We start from the raw sequence: 25,850 nt of genomic DNA on the forward strand, positions 1-25,850 counted from the left end.
CCTGTTCAATAGTCTGGGAATTCTGACATTGCTCTCACGGTATATTTTTTCTTTAATGTCATTTGTTGTTAGCAATATTAGCTTATTCCCAAGAGTTATCAGCTTTCACTCAGATAATACTAGGCAGAAATCAAATCTGCATGTGGAATGCACTTCCTTGACTCTTGTGCAGAAAGGAGTGCAGTATTCTGCTGTATCCCTTTTCAATAAGCTACCACAAGAACTCAAAAATCTTAGCACTAGCCCAAAAACTTTTAAGTCTGCTTGTGTCTGTATACGTGCGGATGGATATGTGTGTGTGCGAGTGTATACCTGTCCTTTTCTCCCCCTAAGGTAAGTCTTTCCGCTCCCAGGATTGGAATGACTCCTTACCCTCTCCCTTAAAACCCATATCCTTTCGTCTTTTCCTCTCCTTCCCTCTTTTCTGATGAAGCAACCATGGGTTGCGAAAGCTTGAATTTTGTGTGTGTGTTTGTGTTTGTTTGTGTGTCTATCAACATAGCAACACTTTTGTTTGGTAAGTTACATTATCTTTGTTTTTAAATAAATAAAATAAATAAATCATGAGATTAAAAATATCCTATTGCAGATTATTTCACTGAAGAACAGTCTGATGGGAATAGACTTCACTACCCACTAGACAAAAAATTTGTTGTGTGTGTGTGTGTGTGTGTGTGTGTGTGTGTGTGTGTGTGTGTGTGAGAGAGAGAGAGAGAGAGAGAGAGAGAGAGAGAGAGAGAGAGAGAGAGTAAATAAGTAAACTAAGAAAGTGAGTTAGTGTAATTCTTAACTAATAAAGAGTTTTTTGACAGATCAGCAAATTGGTAATATGCTTAGGAGGGATATGGTATACTCCTTAATGGATTTTTCACAAGATATACTTTCTGCCTGTGACTATAATCCACATCTTGCACAAACGCCATTGAAGGTAAGTGAGAATCCAGCCTTCAAATTAATAACAAACATGGATTAAGTTCTGAAGGTTTAATACAATTTTATCAGTTTGAATCCTACATTCTTCACCATTTGAACCTAGTAATCTACTTAGTAGTTAACAGCAAAAGAGAAAAAATCTTCTTATCATTAAATACTCCTAACAAACTGTTTTACCAAACAATGGAAAGTTTGGTTTGGAAAAAAGGGGGGGGGGGGGGGGAGATAGATTGCTACTCACCATAAAAATGACATGTTGAGTTGCAGACAGGTATGACGACAAGACTATTATGCACTTAGCTTTTTGGCAAAGCCTTCTTCAGAAAAGAAAGGAAGACAGTCACACATATTCACACAAGCAGGCACCCCTCAAGCACACATGACAAGTATCTCCAGCTGCTTTAACTGGACTGCTAGCTAAGGTGGCCGGAGGTAGTAGTTGTGTGCATGAGGTGTACCTGCTTGTGTGAATGCATGTGTGTGACTTCCCTTCTTTCATGAAGAAGGCTTTGGCTGAAAGATAAGTGTGTAACAGTCATGTCATTATGCCTGTCTGCAACCCAACATGTCATTTTCACAGTGAGTAGCAGTCTATCCTCTTCCAAGCTGCTTCACTAGTTATACAAAAACAGAACACTGAGTGATGAAAGACTGCAATACTTTTATTCATTCTTCTATGCTTATTTTCTTTTTTAAAAAAGAATTTGAAACAGATGAGGTGTGTGTCTGTGGATATTTGATGCTTATAGATTTTTATTATAATTATGAGAAGACATCATGTATGTCATGGTGAAGACAGCACATCATGCAAACTGAGGAACACTGTATCTTGATCAATAAAGAACAACAGCTGTTAAATGATCCTTTATTGAAATGAGCAGTTTCGCAGTTTATAACTGCATCCTCAGGTTTTCATTTTAATTGGAGAAGGGGGGGGGGGGGGGAAGATGTAAAATAAAATAACAGCATTGTTATACCTCAAGTTAAGAAAGGATGTAATAAATAATGAGTAAAAATACTCACAGTCTATTCATAGCAAATGCAGATTGGACTTAAATGGACAACCTAACATTCTGAATCAAATCAAAATAAAACCTCTGTCAAAGGAATTGTTGGCAGGTAATAAAATCAGCAGAGTGATAGAGTTGACTGCCCCAGACAGCAAGGCATCCTACAATAAAAATGTCAAGAGAACTGATATCGTAGGGTCTAAAATTCAAAATTTGAAAATGTGGAATTAAAATGAAGGTAATTAATAAAAAGGTAATATACTAGATAAACTCACAATTAGGAGAGCAACTTGTGTGGCAGCAGCATAACTGGTGCATAGGCAGAAAAACAGATCAGATAAATACCACAATAAAATAGGAAACTTAAAGTAAAAATGGAGTGTTAATAGCCAATAAAGGCAAGTTGGGGTGGAGGGAGAGATAGAGAAACAGACTAAGCAAAAGACACTGAAAAACAGAAGTGCAACATTAAGAAACTTTCCAGAATGTGAAATTCCGTAGAATATCAGAGTAAAGAAAGAGCAAGTACTGTAGAAATGGATGCACAGAAAACATAATAACCGAAGGAAGAGTTGAAGAAAAAGCAAAATATTAGTCAATACTGTCTGTCTGAAGAAAGATATTTTTGTATGCAGAAACAAAACAGAAGTAAAACAATAGGTAATTACAAAGCAGTGTCAGTCATAAAAATTACTTTTTTGCAGTGTTTTCTATATATTTAGATGGTATAGAGTACAGATCATTTTGTTTCATACAATACCACATTAACAACTTACAATTTTCATTTCAGAAATGGATAGGCTACTCTGCACAAAAATCCGTGGTTAAATTCACCGATAAAGCTTCATCAAAGCTGAACAAAATCAAAATTAATATTGGTATTTTCTGTAGCTCTCAGAGGGAATTTAGTTGTACAAATCATAGAAGCCCCTTTTGTTTGGAAATTAATGCTAGTTTTACTCTTTTACTTCAGTCATAACCCATATGATTCAGGATTTTGAGCAACTTTGCCTGTTCTTCCTCTCAACTAAATTAAACTAAAATAATCCATTTTTGAAAACGTAATTGGATAGATAAAAAATTTACTCACCAAGTGGCAGCAGGAAAACACACATATAAAAGGTATTATGCATGCAAGTTTTCAAAGCCAGTGGCTACTTCTTCTGGCAGAATGAAGAGGTGTAAAGGAAAAGAACTGGTGAGGTTTATGTAATGGGTAGAGTTTGGAAAAGTCACCCAGAACCCCGGGTCAGAGGAGACTTACTGCTTGGGATGAGAAGGAAAGACTCAGATGAGAAGGAAAGACTCAGATGAGAAGGAAAGACTCTTTCCACCAGTCCTTTTCCTTCACCCCTCTTCCTTCTCCTTCAACCCTTCTGCTAGAAAAGGAGCCATTGGCTCCAAAAACTTGCATACGTAATACCTTTTATATGTGTCTTTTCCTGCCACTGCCTGGTGAGTAGTTTTTTTTTTTTTTTTTTTATCCATCCAGTTATATTATGTAACCAAATACACCAAAAGTTAAGACATCAGGAGCTGTAATCATATTTTATTGTTTATTTTATTGTTTGTCAGCATTGCACTAGCAGTTCCCTGCTTTGTTGAACATGAAAAGTAAATTATTCTCTTCTCTCCATTACTGTTAACTTTATGTAGCATTGTGACTGATGTAAAACTCATAATAATTACATTGTCTTGTTTCATAGTTTGAGAAGCCTGTTTATGGTGCAATAATACCAAACTTCAGAGACTTTGCTGCTCCTGGAGTCCTCTTAACGTAAGTATTATTTGAAAACTTTTTGGTGATTCTTTAATTTGTTACTAACTCTGGATATTTAGAAAAACTACATTTACATTTCACAAACTGAACTTCATTGTATAACTTATCACTGACTAGATCTCATTCATTTTCACAAACCAGACTGCTGCATGATGCATGTAAACAGCAGCCAGGTTTCATGGTTTTCAACTATATTTGACATAACACGGGAAAATGTTAAAAGCTGTCTTTATAAATACTTTCCTGCACATTCTAACATTTCTTACTTTGTCATAATAATGTGTAGCATAGGTTCATGAGAGATCTTAGAGATCCTCAGGATAACAACAGGCATGATGATAACTTGTGCACTTTAAGTCCCCTGGCAATAATGTGACACAACATTGTGATTCGGATAAAAATTAGCCTCTATGAGAAAACTGGTCTGAGCTATGGAGTGGGACTTACACTGCATGGTGTCTCTCCACTGATGGCACACGGAATGCACAATCTATCTGGTGTCCAGCACAGTTTTTCAAATATTCCTCCCACTGCTGAATAAATACACTCTACACATCAAGAATGTTCTCTGATGGCAGTATTAGGACTGTAATCATTTGGCAGTTCCAGTTGAATAATTTGATGCAAGTCCAGGGTGTGATCTGGGCATTCTAGGTGTGCAATGTCACACTGCAAGTTCTCATTCACCAGGCTAGTCCTGTATGATTAGGAGCTCAACAAGAAGCCGATTTGAATGTCCATCAGGTTAACTTCCATTAGGAAAGTGGGTGCACTCAGCAACTGTGATACGGTTTAAAAAATATAGAGCACAGCAATCAGTCGTCACTCCTACTGATGCCCGAACAACAGGCAACTGACATGTATCGAGAATAGAAAATAGTGCATTGATAATGGCCAGGCACTTGCTGAAATCTGGATTTGCCAAATAAAACCTGAAAAAAAAAGGATGACTGATTGCTGCACTCTATAATTCATTAAAAAAAATTGAATGTATTTAATTTCAGAAATGACAATGTTGCAGTCTCCGACAAAACAGTGATTTTATTGCAGACTAACTCTGTAGCTAAGAACAGGTTTAAAATAATATAAAACATTTGTGCACACCAAGTGGTGGCAGGGGAACACACATATAAATGTGTAGATATATACTCTCCTGCCACCACTTGGCGAGCAGTTTTTTTTATCTATCAACTTGCATTATATTTTGAAAAATTGGATTATTTTTGTTGATGTAAAACATTAGTTGATAAATAATCAAAGTGCGCACTCATGCTTACATTTATTTTATTTTTCTTTCTATCCACAGGATCATTTTCTTCCTGTCTGTGGCATTGACATCTGGAGCAATGTTAATTGAGAGAAATGATGGTCTTCTGGAAAGGGGTTTGGTTGCAGGTAAAGATTATATGACGTAGGCGTGCTCTCTATTTCTCCTATGTAGCATATACTGTCTGAGGAAAATGGTGAAATCTTTTCCTCAGTGTAATACATCAGCTTTCATTGTTGGATGGTACATAAGAAAGTGAATAATAACACTCATACTGTTTAGAAGAAATGCTGAGAAAATTAGCTGCCATTTAATATTTCTGATAAGTACAGTGTAGCAGGTTACATGGCAGCAAGAACACTATGAAGAATCTGGATTCTTTAATATGCTGTTTGTCAGACATCATCAAGCAGTTACCAGTCTGTGGTTACATCAATGCAAATTTTCTAAAGGGTTCTGATAGGAAAAATGATCAGGAAACATTATTTGGATCTTACAATTTGATCTCAGTAATTAACTTTCCAACACAGGCAGCTAAAGACATTAGGACCCTAATTGATAATGTTCTCTTTTGAGAAGCTCAAAGCAAGAAAATGACTGTTTACCTAATAACATACAATTAATTAGTATTGATAAGATAGTGACTTACACTAGGGATACTCCTCAGTGAAAATCTGTTACAATAATCAATGACTCCAGGACAAATGTTTTTAAGAATAGTTACAAGAGATGACCTGAGATGTAGTTTACAATGAACCAAATACTAACATAAAATGTAATTGGATCCATGATAAATTCATATCATTATTTGAAAATAGCTTCCCTCATAAGCTAATCAGAAAGGACATTAAACAACCATGTAAAAAACCATGGATCACTAGATGGATCAAAGTATCTTGTGAAAGAAAAAGGGAAATGTATTTGTTGGTAAGAACAAGTAGAGGTTTTTCAGTAGTTGCACACTAAAAAACTACTTGAAATTACTAAGGAAAATTATTGAAAATCAAGGAACATGTATTTAATGTCAGAAATCAGTCATTCTGACAACAGATTTAAGTCTACATGGAATGTAGTGAAACAAGAGATGAGACAACCAACTATAAAAAGGATAACATCACTATTGAACTGAATGGAAGGACTATAAATGATGAGTCACAGCTAGTAAATAAATTTAATAATCATTTGTTAAATATGGTAGAAAGCATAGGGACAAATAGTTCAAGAGAAAAAATTACAGCAGTATGTTGAAAAAGCAACTCTCACAAAATTCATTCATATGAATGTATCACCTACATCTCCTTCTGAAATTCTTACATTCTTTCAAAATTGGAAGCTCATCTAGTTTAATGGTGATTCCAATACAGTACGAAAGATTTGTTCCCATATGATGAACCCAATGTCATCTGAAATATGTAATACATCACTAACTCTAGGTGTTTTTCCACAGAGAATGAAATATGCCATTGTTAAACTCCTGAGAAGATGATATATTCTATAATAGTATCTCACCTGAGTAGCAATAATATGCTCTTTGAATTTTAGAACAGCTGCTCTACTAAGAATGCCATTTACATGCTATCTCACCAAATTTTACAAGGATTAAATAATAAAATAGTGCCAGTTGTCATTTTTTGTGACCAATGTAAGGCATTTGATGATGTGAATCACAGTATTCTCCTAGATAAATTATATGTTTATAGACTGAAGCAGCTAGTGAAAATGTGACTGAGGCTGGCAATGGAACTTGAATCTCTGCTTTCTAGGCAGATGTGTTCGGCACTAAGCCCCCTTAGCACAGCAGTTGACACAGTTGCATGGATTACCCCGCCGTGCCTCCCTCCTCAATCCAAATTCTCACTGTTGCTCCAGTCTACTTTAAATTCCCCTTTACACATGAACAGAATTGCCGAGGCTCTCCATGTTTTGGACTAGCACCTTAGCATCGAAAGTAGATGGGGGATCCAGCCTGAAAAACTGGGTGCCAGGCTGGAGCTCCATTTACATTTGATGCTGAGGTGCTATTCCAGAACATGGAGAGCGTCGGCAATTCTGTTCATGTGCAATGAGTATTTAAAGTAGACTCGGGCGGCAGTGAGAATTTGGATTGAGGAGACCTGGGTTTGATTCCTGGCTTTGGTACACATTTTCACTCACCACTTCCATCTATAAACATAAAATCACACCTGTATGATACCAGTAAAGTCTCTGAATTTGTGTCATTTCATTTCTATAATTAGTACCAGCAACTGGGTTTCAGGCTGAATTCCCCATTTAGTTCAATGCTGAAGTGCTATTCCAGAACATGGAGAGCCTCAGCAATTCTGTTAATATATAAGGGACAATTTAAAGTAGATAGGGGCGTCAGTGAGAATTTAGATTGAGGAGGGAGGTGTGCCAGGGTAATCCATGCAATTGTGCGAACTGCTGTGCCAAGGTGGCTTAGTGGCTCATGCACCTGCCTACTGAGCAGGAGATCTGTGTTTGATTCCTGGCCTCGGTACACTTTTTCGCTCGCCGTGTCAGTCTACATACATAAAATCATACCTGTATGAGACCAGTAAAGTCTCTGAAATTGTTTCATATCTTCCCTAGATAAATTGAAGTTTTTAACGGATTGATTGTACAGTTAACCAATGGATAATGTCATATCTAACCAAAAGAATGCAGAAAGCTGCACTTAGTAATTCAACCGAGGTAGTCCAGGAGCATTATTCTGACTGTGGAGCAGTCATGCGTGGGGTGCACTAAGGCTCAATCCTAGGTCCACAATTGTTCCTCAAATATGTAAACGATCTTCCATCTAATGTACAAAAAGTAGATGTAGTACATTTTGCAGATGACACTAGTATTGTAATCAGTCAAAGCATATATATTTGATTTGATTTGATTTTGATTTTTATTGTTGGAGAGACCTCAGAGATCTGAGGCATTACGAAAGTCAATATTACACAGTATAAATGTTACAAAAATAATTACAAAAACAAGAAAAATATTACACAATATAAATATTCCACAAGTAATTAGAGTACCTTCACACAAATACAAAACAGAGAAACTTCTGGTACAAACTGATATTGCATAGCAAATTTAGACAATTACAGACTTACTCAGATATAGAAGCATATACAAACTGATCACATAAAGTGTAGGCATACCATATTCTTTGCCTCTCTTAAAAATTCATCAGTTTTATAAATGCTGAGCTCAAGAAGAAATTCTTTTACTTTTTTTAAATTGTTGAGTTGGAAGATCCCTGATATGTTGGGGTATGGCATTAAAAATTTTTATGGACTTGTGTAGGAAGCACTTTTGTGTATTTTTATAGTTACATTGGAAAGTAACTATGTCCTGCTTGTTTCTTGTGTTATAATTATGTCGCATGTCGTACTGTTGATGACTGGAATAGTTTTCCTTAATATGCATTACACACTGTAGTATAAATATTGATGGTAGGGTCATAATCTGTAATTTTTTAAAGCTTGGCCTACAGTGAGCTCTGGGTGCCAAGCTACATATCAGTCTTATTGCCTTCTTTCGTAGTTTGAAAACATTAGCTGCCTTGCTTTAATGTCCCCACATTATTGTGCCGTAGGAAATGTGACTGTGTATTAAAGCAAAATAAACCACTTTAAGTACTGGCACATTTATTCAAAGATGAAGCTTCCTTAGAGTAAATATTCCTTTGCTAATGTTGCTTCCCACTTTTTCTATATGGCTGGTCCAGGATAATTTTGAATCAGTTGAGATTCCAAGGAAATTAACAGCATTTGAGCTCTGCTCAAATTCAATGTTATTATTCCACGATACATACAGGTTATGTATTTTTTTTGGTTGACACAAATGGAATTAGCTTTACACCAATTTTCAACTTTGACAGTGCACTGGTCTGCTTCATATTTCACCTTCTGTGCTGTTTCTGCAGCTATACAGACTGCAAGATCATCTGAAAAAAAGTAAGTCCTAGTTGAGGGCCCAATTTTGTTACATAGTAATTCATTTATATAAGTAATAAACAGACTTGGGCCAAGTACAGAACCTTGTGGGTGCCCATGCCCACAGGTAAGTAATCTGATTCTGCACCATTAAAAACCACCTTCTGCACTCTGTCACTTAGATAAGATTTTATCAGTTCCAGAGCACTCCCTGTAAAGCTATAGAATTGCAGTTTGTTCAGAAAGATTTCATGAGACACAGTGTCAAAAGCTTTTGATAAATCAAAGAGTTTATTCTGAACCACTAGCTTGCTTTCTAGTTACTTCACACACTGTGTTAAAAGTGATAAGGCAGATTTAACAGTTCCTAACCCTGATCTGAAGTCAAATTGACTATCAGTGAAGATTTTGTTTTCTTCATAGTATTTTACTATTTGATTATCTAGTATAGCTTCTGTCACTTTAGACAAGATGGGCACAATTGAAACAGGCCTAAAATTATCACAACTTGTGAGGCTGCCTTTTTTATGTATAGTATTTTACTATTTGATTATTTAGTATAGCTTCTGTCACTTTAGACAAGATGGGCACAATTGAAATAGGCCTAAAATTATCACAACTTGTGAGGCTGGCTTTTTTGTGTATTGGAGTGACTTTAACAAACTTTAGGCCCTTTGGAAACTGAGCCTCCAATATACATGTATTTACTACATGTGTTATCAATCCTGGCAATCGAACTGAATCACACTTTAACATGGCTGAACTTAAACCACAAACATCATTACTGAAACTGTTCTTCATTTTCTTCAGTATATTAGTAACATCCCGTACCTTGACCAGTTTTAATATTTTTTGTGGTATCTAAAATTTAAAAACCTCTCTCACACTGGCCTGATTTAGCTTCACTGATCAGGATAGTAAAAAACATGCATATATTAAGGGAATTTTCATTCACAAAGCAAGCTTATCACATTCACACAGTTCAATACTGTTCTATCCTGATTAAATTGAGCTTAACTTAAATTCCATAAGGCAGTGAAGCAATTTCGAAGTCTCGGTGTGACGAAAATTGTCAGTCGATCTCCTGAAAACATTTATAATAATTATTAACTTTCGGTGATCACATGGGGAAGACCGGAGATCTGCTGGTAAGACCGTGTTAGCCTATTTATTGAAAGTAATAAGCTGGATATCTTGAGCATACAAAACGGCAGGTTCGTCCAGTGTAAATCAGACGTTCCCCACTGATCCAGTGCAACACAGCGTATTAAGCAGACACTGTCAATAATAATCAGTTAAATAATACGCGAACACACTTACTTTAGTTTAGTTCATGTATTAAATTCCTTCTCATACAGAATCTCATCAAGATGGTGACTAGCTGAACAATACATACATATACATCTTCCTTCTTTCACGGCTAATTGGCAAGATCTCCTTCATTCTTTTCATAAGAGAAGACATAGATAGCAGAGAAGCTATTCCATGGAGTAAATGGACGCTCCAAGGAATAATAGGGCTTAAAACTACTTTGCATTGATAATCATCGTATATTAAAGTTTAGGAATCGGTAAGATAAGAAGAGATATTTCGAGATATGTACTGAGTTAAATAATTTATAAAATTTCTGAAAATATCGTGGAGAGACCGCTGCAAGAGACATTACACAGTTTAAAGCTGAATGTACTTTCAGGCTTTGTGGTTTTTCTCAGGTAATAATTGTGGTCAGTGGCTATATTGAAAGTGCAAGTCACCTTTATTATTTCTTACACCTTCTCAGTGAAGATTACTGCTTTCAGCCTGTGAAGTCATTTTCTTATTGCACTCACTATTAATGATCTTCCAGATTGCACGTGTCTTATTTTCAGATGTTAGTATTATATCTTCATTTTTTGTATACCTAGCTTCCTTTAAGGCATGTCTTAATTTTTTCTTTTTCACTGTGAGCATGTTTTTAATTACTTGAGAACCTGTACTTCTATACCAGTCATAATATTGATCACATTCCCTCTTGATCTTCAACACCTTTTCATCCTTTATTTACTCTTTACTTTTTATTATTTAGTAACTTAATGGGAAAGGACATCTTATCATATACAGAAAGAGTTGATATGAGATCTTCCACCTTTTTATCTATTGCATGTTCTCAATAAACCTGCAACCAATTACTTTTATCAATATGATACTTAAACATATTTAGATTATCATAATTAACCACACATACTTTCTTTCCTGCCACGTGGACTGAGCCAGTGTTACAATTTCTTGTTATATCTGTTCTAAGAAATAGTGGCCAGTGGTCAGATACCCAGATCTTAATTACCTCTGACTTGAGATGCATTAACTCATTTGATACAACTATATTGACAATATAGGTACCTGTACTTTTATAATGTGGCCTTGTTATTTCAGTGGTTGTCATATAAAGATCAAAAGAATTTAATAAATTATTTACATATGAGTTATATAGATAGTCGACAACTGAAGATTCAAATTGAAATCTCCACAGATTATTATCCTACACCTATACTTACAGACTGTCTCACGTAAAGACACTAACTTGTTAACAAAATCATCTGTTGAATTGCCTCCAGTCTTAGTTGAGTGCAAAGCTACAACTGTTACATTTGAATCTGTTAATTTAACAGCTGCAATTTCACAAAAAAAATCTAAGGATACTGCTTTAACTTTTGCTATTGGTTCATATTTAATCCCTTTTTTTGAAATATCACACACACACCATGATTTTTATTAGTTCTACAATATTTGTCAGCTAGGGTGTAGCCCTCAGGGCAGTATAGATCTATTTCATCATGCTTTAACCAGTGTTCTACGAGACAGACTATATCTATGTGGTAAGTCTCTATGACATCTTCCACTACTTCCAACTTATTAAATAAACATTGTACATTCCAGTGAAGGACATTAAAAGTGTTTTATCTGTGCTTGAGTCTGTTTACCTTGAGATCTTCCTCCCCCTTTGGCCCACCACTAAAAAATCGTTTAGATGGGAGGAAAGCACTGTTTTCTGTTTACTCACCCTGTTAGTATTTGGTCTTGTTACTGGGATTAGTGATGATGCTAATTCATCTGCTGCTGCTGCTGGTGGTTGTGGTAGTGGTTCTGCCATGTCTGATGGTATATTGTCAGCTACTGTTGTGACTATGCCTACTGTTGCTATTAGTGCTCCTGGTGATTTCACAGATTCCATTGTGATTAATTCTTGATGAGATGAAGCTGTGGCTTGACTGTCTGCTGATGTTTTTGCTGCTGCTGCTGCTGCTGATGGTGGTTCTGCTGTGGCATCTGATATTTTTACTGCTGCTGTTTTTGTGGTTACTTCTTTTTGAATTGAAGCCACAACTCCTGCTGTGGCTTGACTGACTTCTGCTCCTGATAGTGATTCTGTTGTGGCATCTGATTTTTGTACTACTGCTGTTGTTGATACTGTAGCTGTTGTTCCTAGTGTATTTACCATTTCCATTGTGGTTTCTTGTTTTTCATTTAATACTACTATTACTGGTACTGCTAGGCCTAATTCTCTAATGTCTTCACTTCTTTTTGTAGGGGAATTGTTTTTAAGGTATGTTTTACCTTCCAGCAGGACCTTATTAATATGGCAGTGTTTGCACAAAGTTTGCTTTTTCTCTTCTATTTAAGTAAGTACCATGTTGTAGGAAGTGCCCTCTGTGCAATATAGCATTCACATCCAAAGCACTGACATTGGAGTACACACCTTCCTAGTCCATTATTGCACTATTTAGTGTATAGATTGCTATGTTGTTTTCTGGTTTATCATAATGGTAGGGAATTGTACACATCACAATTCTGGTATTTTTAATTACTGAACATAATCTTTTTGTGGTAATCATAAGATTGTTACTGTTTTTATTACAGTCATTTGAGCCTGAAAGAATTACAATTACACCATCTAAAGTAAATTCTTTTGTTAACTTGTCTACATCCTTGATCACATTCCCAAACAATGCATTTGGTTTGATCATTGCAGGCACACTGAACTGTGACTCCAGAGTTTCCCTTAAAATTGAAGCACAATGTCTGCCTTGAGCATCTGAAAACAGTAGAATCTTTTTTGTTCCATTAACATTACGTTTCACAGTGTCCCTGCTTTCATAATTAATATTTACACTTCTGTCTACAGTGTTACTGTCACATAATTTCAATACAGATCCATAATTATCAGTCTCAATTTTAGAGACTTTTGTGACAATGTCCTTGTCTACACTTTTTTTGGTCATTAATAAACTGGATTTGTCAGTACTTAAACCTACAGCCTTTTCTAGTGTGTTACATTGGGAGGATGAATTTTTTAGTCCTACCACCATTTGTTTGCTCTGTGGCCTCTCCTGTAACACTAAACTGTTCACATTAGGCCTAGTTTCAGAAATATTATTTCCGTCCTCTGTTTGAAGAACTTCAAACCTGTTGATTGTTCTTCTAATTGATGAACAATCTTTTGAAATGCCTCTCAGCTGTTTTAAATGTCTTTTTAGGCACCATATATTGTTTGTTTTTGCCACAGTTTCTTTAACACAACATTGATCTTCACATGATTTAGCAACATATTTTTTCTCTCTGTGAATTTCACTATCATTTTGTTGCTCCTGTTGAGGAAGAACATCGAGTTGACTTTTTAGTTCTTTCACTTCATTAATGAGCACATTAATAACTTCACAAGAACACTATTTGTTATTCAAATTTAATCATAATTTGTCTTCCATACATAACCAAAGTTTTTGTTTCGAATTCACATTTACACAGGTGGAATGAAACACAGTTTTGGATTTGATACACATTATTCCCTTGCACACATACTTTCCTCAATAACAGAGTCCAGAGACTTTTCGAGGTAAAATTGTACTTTGCTGGTAAGATGTTATTGGTATGCTGTCTCTTTTCCATAACTTTTGATGTTATAAAGCATGCTAAACACGTATTTCCACTATTTGTGTATTACACTTTTAAGTATATTAGTTACATTTACAACACTTATTTACGCGAATTTTACTTTTATTTGTCGAGTATTGTGACTGACTATTCGAACTTGATGCCATCTTGACATATGTGTAAAAGTGAAAGAAATAAAATAAGAAATGGAAAACAATGTCCTTAAAAGTATCACTGATAGGTTTTCTGCAAATGCTCTCACCCTCAGTTTTAAAAAGATGCAATGTATTCAGTTCTGCAAATGTGTGGTTGCCACACCAGTGATAACTGTAACACATGGTAAGACAATTCTTAAATATCCACACTGATGAGAATTTAAACTGCAAAACGCACATGTTGGAACTTCTAAAACAACTTAGTCTAGCCACATTTGCACTTAGAATCTTTGCAAATCTAGGTGAGAGACAGATCAGTAAGTTGACATATTCTACATTCAATAATGCCATTCAATAATGCCATATAGAATAATGTTCTGGAGAAACTCATCTTTACAAAAGAAGGTCTTGTTCAAAAATGTGCTGTAAGAATAACATGTGATGCTCACCTTGTAAACTTCATTTAAGAGATTGGGCATTTTGACTACTCCTTCATGGTACAAGTATATTTATTTCCTCATGAAGGTTATTGTAAATAATCCACTGCAGTTCAAATGAAACAATGATGTACTTAATCACAATACCACAAGTAAAACCGACATTATGACTCCACATTAAAGTTATCCTTAGCATAAAAGTGGTGCAGAATGACCTAACTAAAATTTTTGCTCACTTACCCAGTGATATAAAATGTCTGACATACAGCAAAGTAAAATTTGAAAACAAACTGAAAAAGTTTCTCCTTGATAAATCCCTCTATCCCATAGTAGAATTTCTATTATTGTAATGTGTAAAAGGTGGTGGGTAGGAATTACTAACTCAATCTGTATTTAAAAAAATAATAAATCTCATAAATGTTCAGCATGCAGACACACTGCCAAATTAATTTGCGATGAGAATATGAAATGACTCATTCCACATCATAATGCAATACATTAATGAATCACACATATCTGGACACTGGATTTCTTGATTATATTTTTGGAAGCGTATTGAATCTTTTGTGTATGAGGCATTAGCTGTCAGTGTGCAAATGTTACTAGCCAAAGTACTGTGGCACACCTGTCTGAATTAAATGTGGTAATCGTCTGCTTGAATTCCTTTACTAAAATCAAATCCATAATGAAACCTCGTGTGCAATAGATCATGTACACTGTACAAGAATCTTATTTCAGTTTAATCAACCTCAAAATAAATGTCATATACTGACATAATATAATATAGGAGAACATGGGTTTCTACTTGATTTTTTTTGTCCTCTCTTCACATTCCTTACCTAATCAATAACTTGTTAAAACACAACATATCAATTTATGGAAACTATTTTAGATTAGAAAATTCTTATTTTTTTTAAGCTAATCTAGTTTTGCTTCTGAAAAATGTGCTGTCATCCATAAATTTCAGAAATAATTGTACTCTTCAAAGATACAAGGCATTTCAGTGACTTTAGGAAACTGGTACAGCAATTATAAAACTGTTTTGTGAGCTAAATTTCTCATTAATCACTATGAATACCATTATTTTTAATGTTACGAATATCAAATACTGCTGCTTGTTTACTTGTATATTATTTACATATACAGGGGATAGAAATACAAGGTTCTCCTGCCAAATAACTGCTCAGTGGCAATGTGGGATATGTATCATGAGGTTCTGGAGCACTATTCGTATCCATTGCCCTATGACAAATTTGCATAACCACATAAGTTATAAATTCATCTACCGTATCTGTTTACTAACTGCCACAATAGGAACATTGCAACATGGTAACAAAACACATAAATTTAGAAATAAGTATTTTGTCATGATTTGGCAGCTTTCTAAAAAAAATCCTTTAACAGAGGGCAAAGAAAACTAGGTGGATGAGGAAAAGAAGTAGTATTTTCACTCCATACTGGCACACTGTTTGGAAAAAGTTTTTCTGCCAACTGTATCTGTTGCTATCTCCTTACACATTTGCCCCACAGTGAAAGAACTAATTTTACAATTTAAAGAAACTTAAGATCCATTTTAATCTTTTTCTGTTTGTATAGCTGTCAGCAATAATCTAATTGGCCTATTTTTTTAGTGTTTTGTTTCAATAGGTAATGTATTTGTACAATTTCTTCATAATTGTTTTGTGATCATTTCCTTAATGATCACATGGATTTTTATAACAGAAGTAATCTCATACATGTCATTAGTGTGAAAGTGTCATTTCTAAATTATATTATCTTCATTTCAGGTATTACAGTGACCGAGATATTATTTTCACATGTAGCTACACAGTTCATGGTTATGTGTGGCCAAACGGCTCTTGTGCTTGTATTTTCATTCCCTGTTTTTGGCATAACATGTGTGGGCAACATGGGTATTGTGATTGCACTTACAATGCTGACAGGATTCTGTGGAATGTGTTTTGGTAAGTTCTTATGTAATGTACTATAATACATGTAAATGTTCTAAAGTACAGATCTATTATGACATATTTTCAGTGTGACAAAAATAACCAAAGTGCCATCAAAAATGTACATATATGGTACTTAGTAAAAGCAGTATAGCAGATAAAACTGTTCTGGGCCTCAGCAGCCAGAGACTGTGGTCATGTGTGTGTGTGTGTGTGTGTGTGTGTGTGTGTGTGTGTGTGTGTGTGTGTGTGTGTGTGTGTGTGTAAGCATCACTTACAGCATTAGCTGTTTTGAATGGACACTCAAAAAAATTCTATAATTTTGTTTGACATCTGTCTTCATGAGAAAAATATTGAATACAAATGGGATGCATTTTTCAATTTCCTTTATTAGATGTATCAGTTGCGATACTGAAGTACATCCACGCTGGATGGGTGAGGACAGTGACTAACAAAGGTTGAGGCCAGGAGGGTTATGGGAATGTAGGATCTATTGCAAGGAGAGTTCCCACCTGTGCAGTTCAGAAAAGCTGGTGTTGGTGGGAAGGATCTATACGGCACAGGCTGTGAAGCAGTCATTGAAAGGTAGGATGTCATGTTTGGCAGCGTGTTCAGCAACAGGGTGTCCCACTAGTTTCTTGGCCACAGTTTGTCGGTGGCCATTCATGTGGACAGACAGCTTGTTGGTTGTCATGCCCACATATACACATCAAAAAAGTTTTGCATCACCTCAGTTGCGAGAGTTCCAGAACCTGTACAGAAAATTGGAATAGAGATCAACATAAACATCATTTCCGCCCTTTTTATTGCTCATGAAAACCACACATTTCATGTTGTACCATCATACAGCGAGATCTTCAGAAGTTGTGGTCCAGATTGCTGTACACACCAGTACCTCTAATACCCAGTAGGATGTCCTCTTGCATTGATGCACGCCTGTATTCATCGTGGCATACTATCCACAAGTTCATCAAGGCACTGTTGGTAAAGATTGTCGCACTCCTCAATGGCAATCAGTGTAGATCCCTCAGAGTGGTTGGTGGGTCACGTCATCCATAAACAGCCCTTTTCAATCTATCCCAGGCATGTTTGATAAGGTTCATGTCTGGAGAACATACTGGCCACTCTAGTCAAGCGATGTCTTTATCCTGAAGGAAGTCATTCACAAGATGTGCATGATGGGTGCACGAATTGTCATCCATGAAGACAAATGCCTCACCAATATGCTGCCGATATGGTTGCACTATCAGTTGGAGGATGGCATTCATGCATCGTACAGCCGTTACAACACCTTCCATGACCACCAGCGGTGTACGTTGGCCCCACATAATGCCACCCCAAAACAGCAGGGAACCTCCACCTTCCTGCACTCGCTGGAGAGTGTGTCTAAGGCATTCAGCCTAATTGAGTTGCCTCCAAACATGTCTCTGACAATTGACTGGTTGAAGGCATATGTGACACTCATTGGTGAAGAGAACGTGATGTCAATCCTGAGTGGTCCATTCGGCATGTTTTTGGGCCCATCAGTACCGCACTGCACGGTGTCATGGTTGCAAAGATGGACCTCACCATGAACGTCGGGAGTGAAGTTGCGCATCATGTAGCCTATTGCGTACAGTTTGAGTAGTAACAGGATGTCCTGTGGCTGCACAAAAAGCATTATTCACCATGGTGATGTTGCTGTCAGGGTTCCTCCAAGCCATAATCTGTAGGTAGCCATCATCCACTGCAGCAGTAGCCCTTGGGCGGCCTGAGCAAGGCATGTCATTGACAGTTCCTGTCTCTTTGTATCTGCTCCATGTCCGAACAACATTGCTGTGTTTCACTCCGAGATGCCTGGACACTTCCCTTGTTGAGAGCCCTTCCTGGCACAAAGTAACAATGCGGACGTGATTGAACCGCGGTATTGACCATCTAGGCATGGTTGAACTACAGGCAACACGAGCTGTGTACTTCCTTCCTTGTGGAATGACTGGAACTGATCAGCTGTTGGACGCCCTCCATCTAATAGGCGTTGTTCATGCATGGTTGTTTACATCTTTGGTTGGGTTTAGTGACATCTCTGAATAGTCAAAGGGACTGTGTCTGTGATACAGTATCCACAGTCAACATCTATCTTCAGGAGTTCTGGGAACCAGGGTGATGCAAAACTTTTTTTGATGTGTGTAGAATGCAGCACAGTGGTTGCAGCTTAGCTTGTAGATCACATGACTGGTTTCACAGGTAGCCCTGCCTTTAATGGGGTAGGTGATGTTCATGACCAGACTGGAATAAGTGGTGGTGGGAGAATGTATGGGCCAGGTCTTGCATCTAGGTCTATTCAAGGATATGAGCCATGAGGTATGGGGTTGAGAGCAGGTGTTGTGCAAGGATGAATGAGTACATTGTGTAGGTTCAGTGGACGGTGGAATACCACTGTGGGAGGGGTGGAAAAGATAGTGGGCAGGACATTTCTCGTTTCAGAGCATGACAAAAGATATTCAAAACCCCCGCAGAGAGTGTAATTCAGTTGCTTCAGTCCTGGTTGGTACTGAGTTACGAGGGGATTGCTCCTCTGTGGCCGGTCGGTGGGACTTTGGGATGTGGTGGGAGACTGGAAAGATAAGGCATGGGAGATTTGTTTTCATACAAGGTTGGGAGGATAATTATGGTCTGTGAAGGCTTCAGTAAAACCTGTGGGATATTTCAAGAGGGACAGCTCATCACTGCAGATGCGATGACCATGGATGGCTAGACTGTACGGAACAGACTTCTTGGAATGGAACGGGTGGCAGCTGTCGAAGTGGAGTTATTGCTGGTGGTTAGTAGGTTTGATATGGACAGAGGTACTGATGCATCCATTTTTGAGGCAGAGGTCAACACCTAGGAAGGTGGCTTGTTGGTTTTTAGTAGGACCAGGTGAAGCAAATGGGGGAGAATTTGTTGAGGTTCTGGAGGAATGTGTATAGGGTGTCATCACCATCAATCCAGATCACAAAGATGTCAGTGAATCTGAACCAGATGAGGGGTTTAGGATTCTGGGTTTTTGGGAAGGATTCCTCTAAATGGCCCATGAATAGGTTGGCATAGGATGATGCCATGCAGCACCCATAGCTGTACCATGGATTTGTTTGTAGGTGATGCCTTCAAAGGAGAAGTAATTCTGGGTGAGGATATAGTTGGTCATGGTGACTAGGAAGGAGATTGTTGGTTTGAAATCCATCAGCCATTGGGAAAGTTAGGGTCCAATAGCGGTAAGGCCATGGGCTTCAGGTAAAGGGACAGGAACTGTGGAGAGTCAGTGGAGAAAATAGGTGGTGTCTTTTATGTAGGGGGGTAAGTTTCGGGTAATAGGTTGAAGGTGTTGGTCTACAAGAGCAGAGATTCTCTCAGTGTGGGCACAGTAACCGGCCACAATGGCACATCCTAGGTGGTTAGGTGTATGGATTTTAGAAAGCATGTAGAAGGTAGGAGTGCGGGGAGTGGTAGGGGTGAGTGGAGAGATGAAGTCCGAGGAGAGGATCTGAAGTGGGCCTAAGGATTTGCGTAGCGACTGGAGATCCTGCTAGATTTCTGGAATGGGGTCACTGTGGAAAGGTTTGTAGGTGGCAGTATCTGTCAGCTGGTGGAGTCCTTCTACCAAGTAGTCCTTGAGGTTCAAAACAACAGTGGTGGAGTCTTTGTCCGTGCATAGAATTATAAGGCCGGGATCAGTTTTTAGATGATGGACTGTGGTTCTTTCTGTGGATGTAAGGTTAGTTTGCATATTGAGGGATTTGGGGAATGATGGTGAGGCAAGATTCGAGGTTAAGAAATTTTGGAAAGTTAACAGGGGGTGAATAGGGGACAGTAGGGGTGGATCACGGTTGGATGGAGGAGTGAACTGAGTTAGACAGGGTTCAATATTGGTCTTTGGTTGAATCTTATTGGTAGGGTTGGTGGCAAAAAAGTGTTTCCATTGTAGGGACCAGGAGAAGGAGAGAAGATCTTTAGCAAGCCCTCCATGATTGAATTTGGGAGTGTGGCAAAAGGTGAGACCTTTGGAAAGCACTGATGTTTCTGTGGAGTAAGGCATCTGAAGGAAAGGTTCATAATTGTGTTATGGATCTGTTTTGGTTCTGGATTCTGTGAGATGGTGGGAGGAAGGTTTGGAGGGTGGGGTAAGTGCAGTAGGTCTACGAGACAGGTTTTGTCAGCTATTAGGGGACATGGAGGAGGATGTTTGGAGGTTGTTGTAGAGGTGGTGGACAGTGATACTCCAATGTGGGAGTAGGGAACTCTCTATCCTGCACAGGCTCACGAATTGCAGTGTTTATATGATGAACAGTACCATCGTGAACAGCACAAACTGCATGTGGCCTGATAGTAGGGTGCACATCTGTAGCCAGAAACACACTGAGTTGTAGAGCAGGGTAACTGGTCAGAGCAGTTAACTGGTCGGAGCAGTGGGAACACTGTCAGAATCACGCACTGAAGTTGGATACAGTACTTCACAAACTTGTTCAGATTCCTTGCAGCTAGGCCTTGGAAGTATGTTGGCATCCTCTGAAGAGGCAGACATGTGGTGTGACTGTTGCAAACATTGCAGGATAGCTAGATTGTGCTTGGCAGTGTGAATTGATGCTGCTGGGTCATCAGTGTGCTGCCACAGATCCATGTTTTTGCATCCTGTGCTGTCATTTGTGGCACTAGTGAAGAATAGTTGGACATCAGAGAGCAAAGCTCACTGGAGAGCGCTGAGCACTTTAGGAGGAGGTCCAGTGGTCTATCTCCATGTGATGATGAGGTGGGAGGTGGACAGGATTTTTCAGGGAGAATTCCACTGATAACTCGAATGATTGGCTGCTGACTGTCAGGCCTAATAACAAATCATGGGAAAGACAAGGAAGTCTGCTCCCAGGACCATCTTGCTGATGAGAAAGGTCCAGTGCATATGTCTCTCTGCCACCAAGCCCAAAGTGATTGAGGTGATGCCGGCAAACTCGATGACAATGTAATTCGTGTCATGTAATTGGAGTGATGATGGAGAGAGAGTAGTCAGTGCTCGAGCTAGTGGGAAGGTGCTGACATCAGTGCTCATGTCAATGAGGAATTAGATTTGCTTCAGATGGTCGTACACAAATAAGCATGAGCGTCGGAAGGGCTGCAAGAGGTGGCAGAACTGTGCAGTTGCAGTTGATTAAGGCGTCTTGTGATTGTAGAGTGGCCTGGTGCACCTGTGGTAGACCGCTGTGTCCGTTTGGGTAAAGAAAACACTCCGCAGTTGCTAGCCTCCCATCTGAATCTGCTATGGAACCAACAGAATCACTTGGCTGTCGAAGAGGCACAGGCAGGTGGCATTGTTCTCTGAAGTGGTGTCTGTTTGTAAACAGTACTGGAAGGAGGGGGGTGGTGGGGGGGGGGGGTAAGCCGGGGTTGAAAAGCCAGGGAGGTGAGCGTATTTTCTGTATCGTTCAATGATTGTTGTTGCCTGTCAACACTTTGAAGGTCACACAGCGCGGCGGTGGGAGGGGGTCCAGGTCAGATCGGATGGAGTTGGCAGGCCTCAAATGTGTCATGCCTGAGCAAGTGGAAGCAGTGATGGTGGCCAGCAGCATGTGAGGCAGCTTGGGCCAGCACAGCAGTTGTTGCTTAGCCTTGGTTGCCTCATAGCTGAGAGGAGCAATGACCTTGCTGTTGACGAGAGTACGATTCTGTGCCAGGGCATGAATTCAGTTCATGAGGCAAAGTCTGGCATTGAGATGGTTATCTGTGTGTGACAGCATTATGGTCTGGATGTGTGTGGGTTGTTTTGATAGCCAGTGTCCAGAGCATGCAGTCAGGCATCAGCGTAGGATCAATCTGTGTCTGTAGGCACCGCCAGAGTGACGGTGGTGGGTTGTCTCCAAGGGTTTCTTCTTACATTACTACATGTAGTTGCTGTTCTAGGGAGAATGAGAGGCGCTGGAGCAGCAAAGCCTTAGTCATCTCATACTTTTTGTGAGTGGGTGCTGCACCATCATTGAATATCCCATAGACAGACAGCAAGCATTTGCATAGAGTTAACCATATTGCTGGAAGGTCGGTACAGAACAGGGGTAGTTTAAAACGAGGCTGGGTGGTGTGGAGACTGTCCGTGGGTTGTACGTTCGGGACTATCCAGAGCATGGTGTTGACCAACGCGGCCACTGCAGGAGCAACAGAGCATGTAATATGCAGTTGCTGCATCTCTTGGAAGTGCTTATCTGGCAGCAACGTGGAAGCATGTGATGCTAATGGTGTGGACATCATGTCATCCAGAGCAAAGACCTTGGGCGACATACAGTACGATGAGGCTCATGGAAGTGTGGTATTGTGTGGCTCAAAAGCTGACATGGTAGGATGGGATGTATAATGCTTAGTCAGTCAAATGGATGCATCCTGTCCCTATGAGTGGTGTACAAGAGGACAAAAGCACAGCATGTCTGGTGCAGATGTGATGTCAGACATGGGTTGGTGCAACGTAGATGGAACTTGAAGTAGTGAATGCTGCCAAAGTTCAGGCCTGTGGAGCATGTTAGCACAGTATGCAGAATACATCTGAGAGGTGTGAGACACAAGGTATGTGGTGGTGGTTAGGTTAAACATGGTATGTGGTGTGGGAGGCGCAGCTAAAACGAGCATTATGTCACTGTTCAGTACACTGGGATCACTTTTGAGTGGAACTAATGGTGCAGAAATAGTTGTGACATGAGGCTCAGATACTGTGGTGGATGAGATAATGGCAGGATTATTTGACAGAGGCGGTTGTTGATGCATTGGAAAGGCACTGGTAGGAGCGTCTAGTCAGCATTGTGGCTGGAAAATATCACTTTCATTGTGGCTGGAAAATATCACTTGCATTGTGGCTGGAAAATATCACTTGAAAAGTTGCTGGAAAGGTTCAGCAGTCTGTGGGTAGGCATGGGAACTGGAGCAGAGAAAAAACTAGGAGCACACAAGGTAGCAGCTGCAGGATAAACAGTGCTTCATCATTTGTCACTCCACTCAGCATTGTTTCTGTCTAAATCATTGCACTGAAGTTCCTCTAGTCCAGGTTGAATGTTACATTGTAAATTGTGACATAGAATGTTCATATCGCATCGTGGCAATGTTTGTAAAGTATCCTTGGTGCCATCGTTGACACAGTGAGGTGATGTGGTGAATGATGGCAGTATTGTTGAGTACCCAACAGGTGCAGCAGATCTGTACTAAATCACTATGCAGTACAGTAGATGAGTCACCAGTGTAGGAAATGCAGTACCAGCAAGAGTGCATATGTAATAATGGTACAGAGAGTGTGGTAGACAGATCCTTACTTTATTTACTGGACAGAATTACATCATGGTCTACACTGGACAGAGGTTCAACACATACTAAACCATCTGAGATATTGTTGTTCACTCTACTGCTCAGGGCAGCGATGTTTGTTTTGTCAGTCAAGGGCGACATATAGTTACTATTTCACCACAAAGACATTTAAAGATGATAGGTGGCCATGTTATGCTGATGGATATGACTACCATTAAATATTCCCATTTATACAAAGAAAAACTGCACACTACTTTCTACAGGCCATGGACCGTCAGCAGAACACTTGCTTTCAGATGTGTTACTGACATGTGTTCAGACACAGAAAGTATTCCTTCATCTGTTGAAGAATTTACTAATTCTTCCAACTCAACATCAGACAGTGATCTAATTGTCATGGTGTTGCAATTCAAACTGAGCAGAAACAATGATGTTTCAAATAGCTGAGAGTTGCTCAACAGATTCTTGGGAAAAACAAGAAACAACCCATTGTTATTGATTGTTCAGAGTAGTTTGGATTGTTAAAAATCATTGTTATCATAAAGTAAAACAAAAAACTATAAAAAATTGACATTATAATTATAATATTTACACTGAGGTCACAAAAATCATGGGATACCTCATAATATCATGTGCAGCATAGGGCATCAACTTGATGTGGCATGGTCTCAACAAGTCATTGGAAGACGCCTGCAGAAATAATGAGCCACACTGGCCCTATAGCCATCCACAATTGCGAAAATGTTGCTGGCCCAGGATTTTGTGCATGAAATAAGTGCATCGAAATAAGTGTCCAAGGAATAGAAAAGCAACTGGAATCGCTCAACAGAGGAAAGTCCACTGGACCTGACGGGATACCAATTCGATTCTACACAGAGTACGCGAAAGAACTTGCTCCCCTTCTAACAGCCATGTACCGCAAGTCTCTAGAGGAACGGAGGGTTCCAAATGATTGGAAAAGAGCACAGGTAGTCCCAGTCTTCAAGAAGGGTCGTCGAGCAGATGCGCAAAACTATAGACCTATATCTCTGACGTCGATCTGTTGTAGAATTTTAGAACATGTTTTTTGCTTGAGTATCATGTCGTTTTTGGAAACCCGGAATCTACTATGTAGGAATCAACATGGATTCCAGAAACAGTGATCGTGTGAGACCCAACTCGCTTTATTTGTTCATGAGACCCAGAAAATATTAGATACAGGCTCCCAGGTAGATGCTATTTTTCTTGACTTCCGGAAGGCGTTTGATACAGTTCCGCACTGTCGCCTGATAAACAAAGTAAGAGCCTACGGAATATCAGACCAGCCGTGTGGCTGGATTGAAGAGTTTTTAGCAAACAGAACACAGCATGTTGTTATCAATGGAGAGACGTCTACAGACATTAAAGTAACCTCTGGCGTGCCACAGGGGAGTGTTATGGGACCATTGCTTTTCACAATATATATAAATGACCTAGTAGATAGTATCGGAAGTTCCATGCGGCTTTTCGCGGATGATGCTGTAGTATACAGAGAAGTTGCAGCATTAGAAAATTGTAGCGAAATGCAGGAAGATCTGCAGCGGATAGGCACTTGGTGCAGGGAGTGGCAACTGTCCCTTAACATAGACAAATGTAATGTATTGCGAATACGTAGAAAGAAGGATCCTTTATTGTATGATTATATGATAGCGGAACAAACACTGGTAGCAGTTACTTCTGTAAAATATCTGGGAGTATGCATGCGGAACGATTTGAAGTGGAATGATCATATAAAATTAGTTGTAGGTAAGGCGGGTACCAGGTTGAGATTCATTGGGAGAGTCCTTAGAAAATGTAGTCCATCAACAAAGGAGGTGGCTTACAAAACACTTGTTCGACCTATACTTGAGTATTGTTTATCAGTGTGGGATCCATACCAGATCGGGTTGACGGAGGAGATAGAGAAGATCCAAAGAAGAGCAGCGTGTTTCGTCACAGGGCTATTTGGTAAGCGTGATAGCGTTACGGAGATGTTTAATAAACTCAAGTGGCAGACTCTGCAAGAGAGGCGCTCTGCATCGCAGTGTAGCTTGCTCGCCAGGTTTCGAGAGGTTGCGTTTCTGGATGAGGTATCGAATATATTGCTTCCCCCTACCTATACCTCCCAAGGAGATCACGAATGTAAAATTAGAGAGATTAGAGCGCGCACGGAGGCTTTCAGACAGTCGTTCTTC

General features: G+C 39.0%; 1 protein-coding gene across 2 annotated transcripts in view; it reads left to right on the plus strand.

Annotated features, from left to right (window-relative positions):
• The window catches only part of LOC126251308 (ABC transporter G family member 23), a 341,716-nt gene that overhangs the window by 310,071 nt on the left and 5,795 nt on the right, over positions 1-25,850 (plus strand). For both annotated transcript variants that reach the window (XM_049951635.1, XM_049951634.1), the window contains 4 exons: positions 813-928; positions 3,650-3,720; positions 5,030-5,118; positions 16,210-16,386. In XM_049951635.1, coding sequence (XP_049807592.1) covers positions 813-928; positions 3,650-3,720; positions 5,030-5,118; positions 16,210-16,386 — 453 coding nt within the window. The remainder of the gene's footprint in view (positions 1-812; positions 929-3,649; positions 3,721-5,029; positions 5,119-16,209; positions 16,387-25,850) is intronic.

Source organism: Schistocerca nitens, chromosome 4, assembly GCF_023898315.1.
Source record: "Schistocerca nitens isolate TAMUIC-IGC-003100 chromosome 4, iqSchNite1.1, whole genome shotgun sequence".
Classification (NCBI taxonomy): domain Eukaryota; kingdom Metazoa; phylum Arthropoda; class Insecta; order Orthoptera; family Acrididae; genus Schistocerca; species Schistocerca nitens.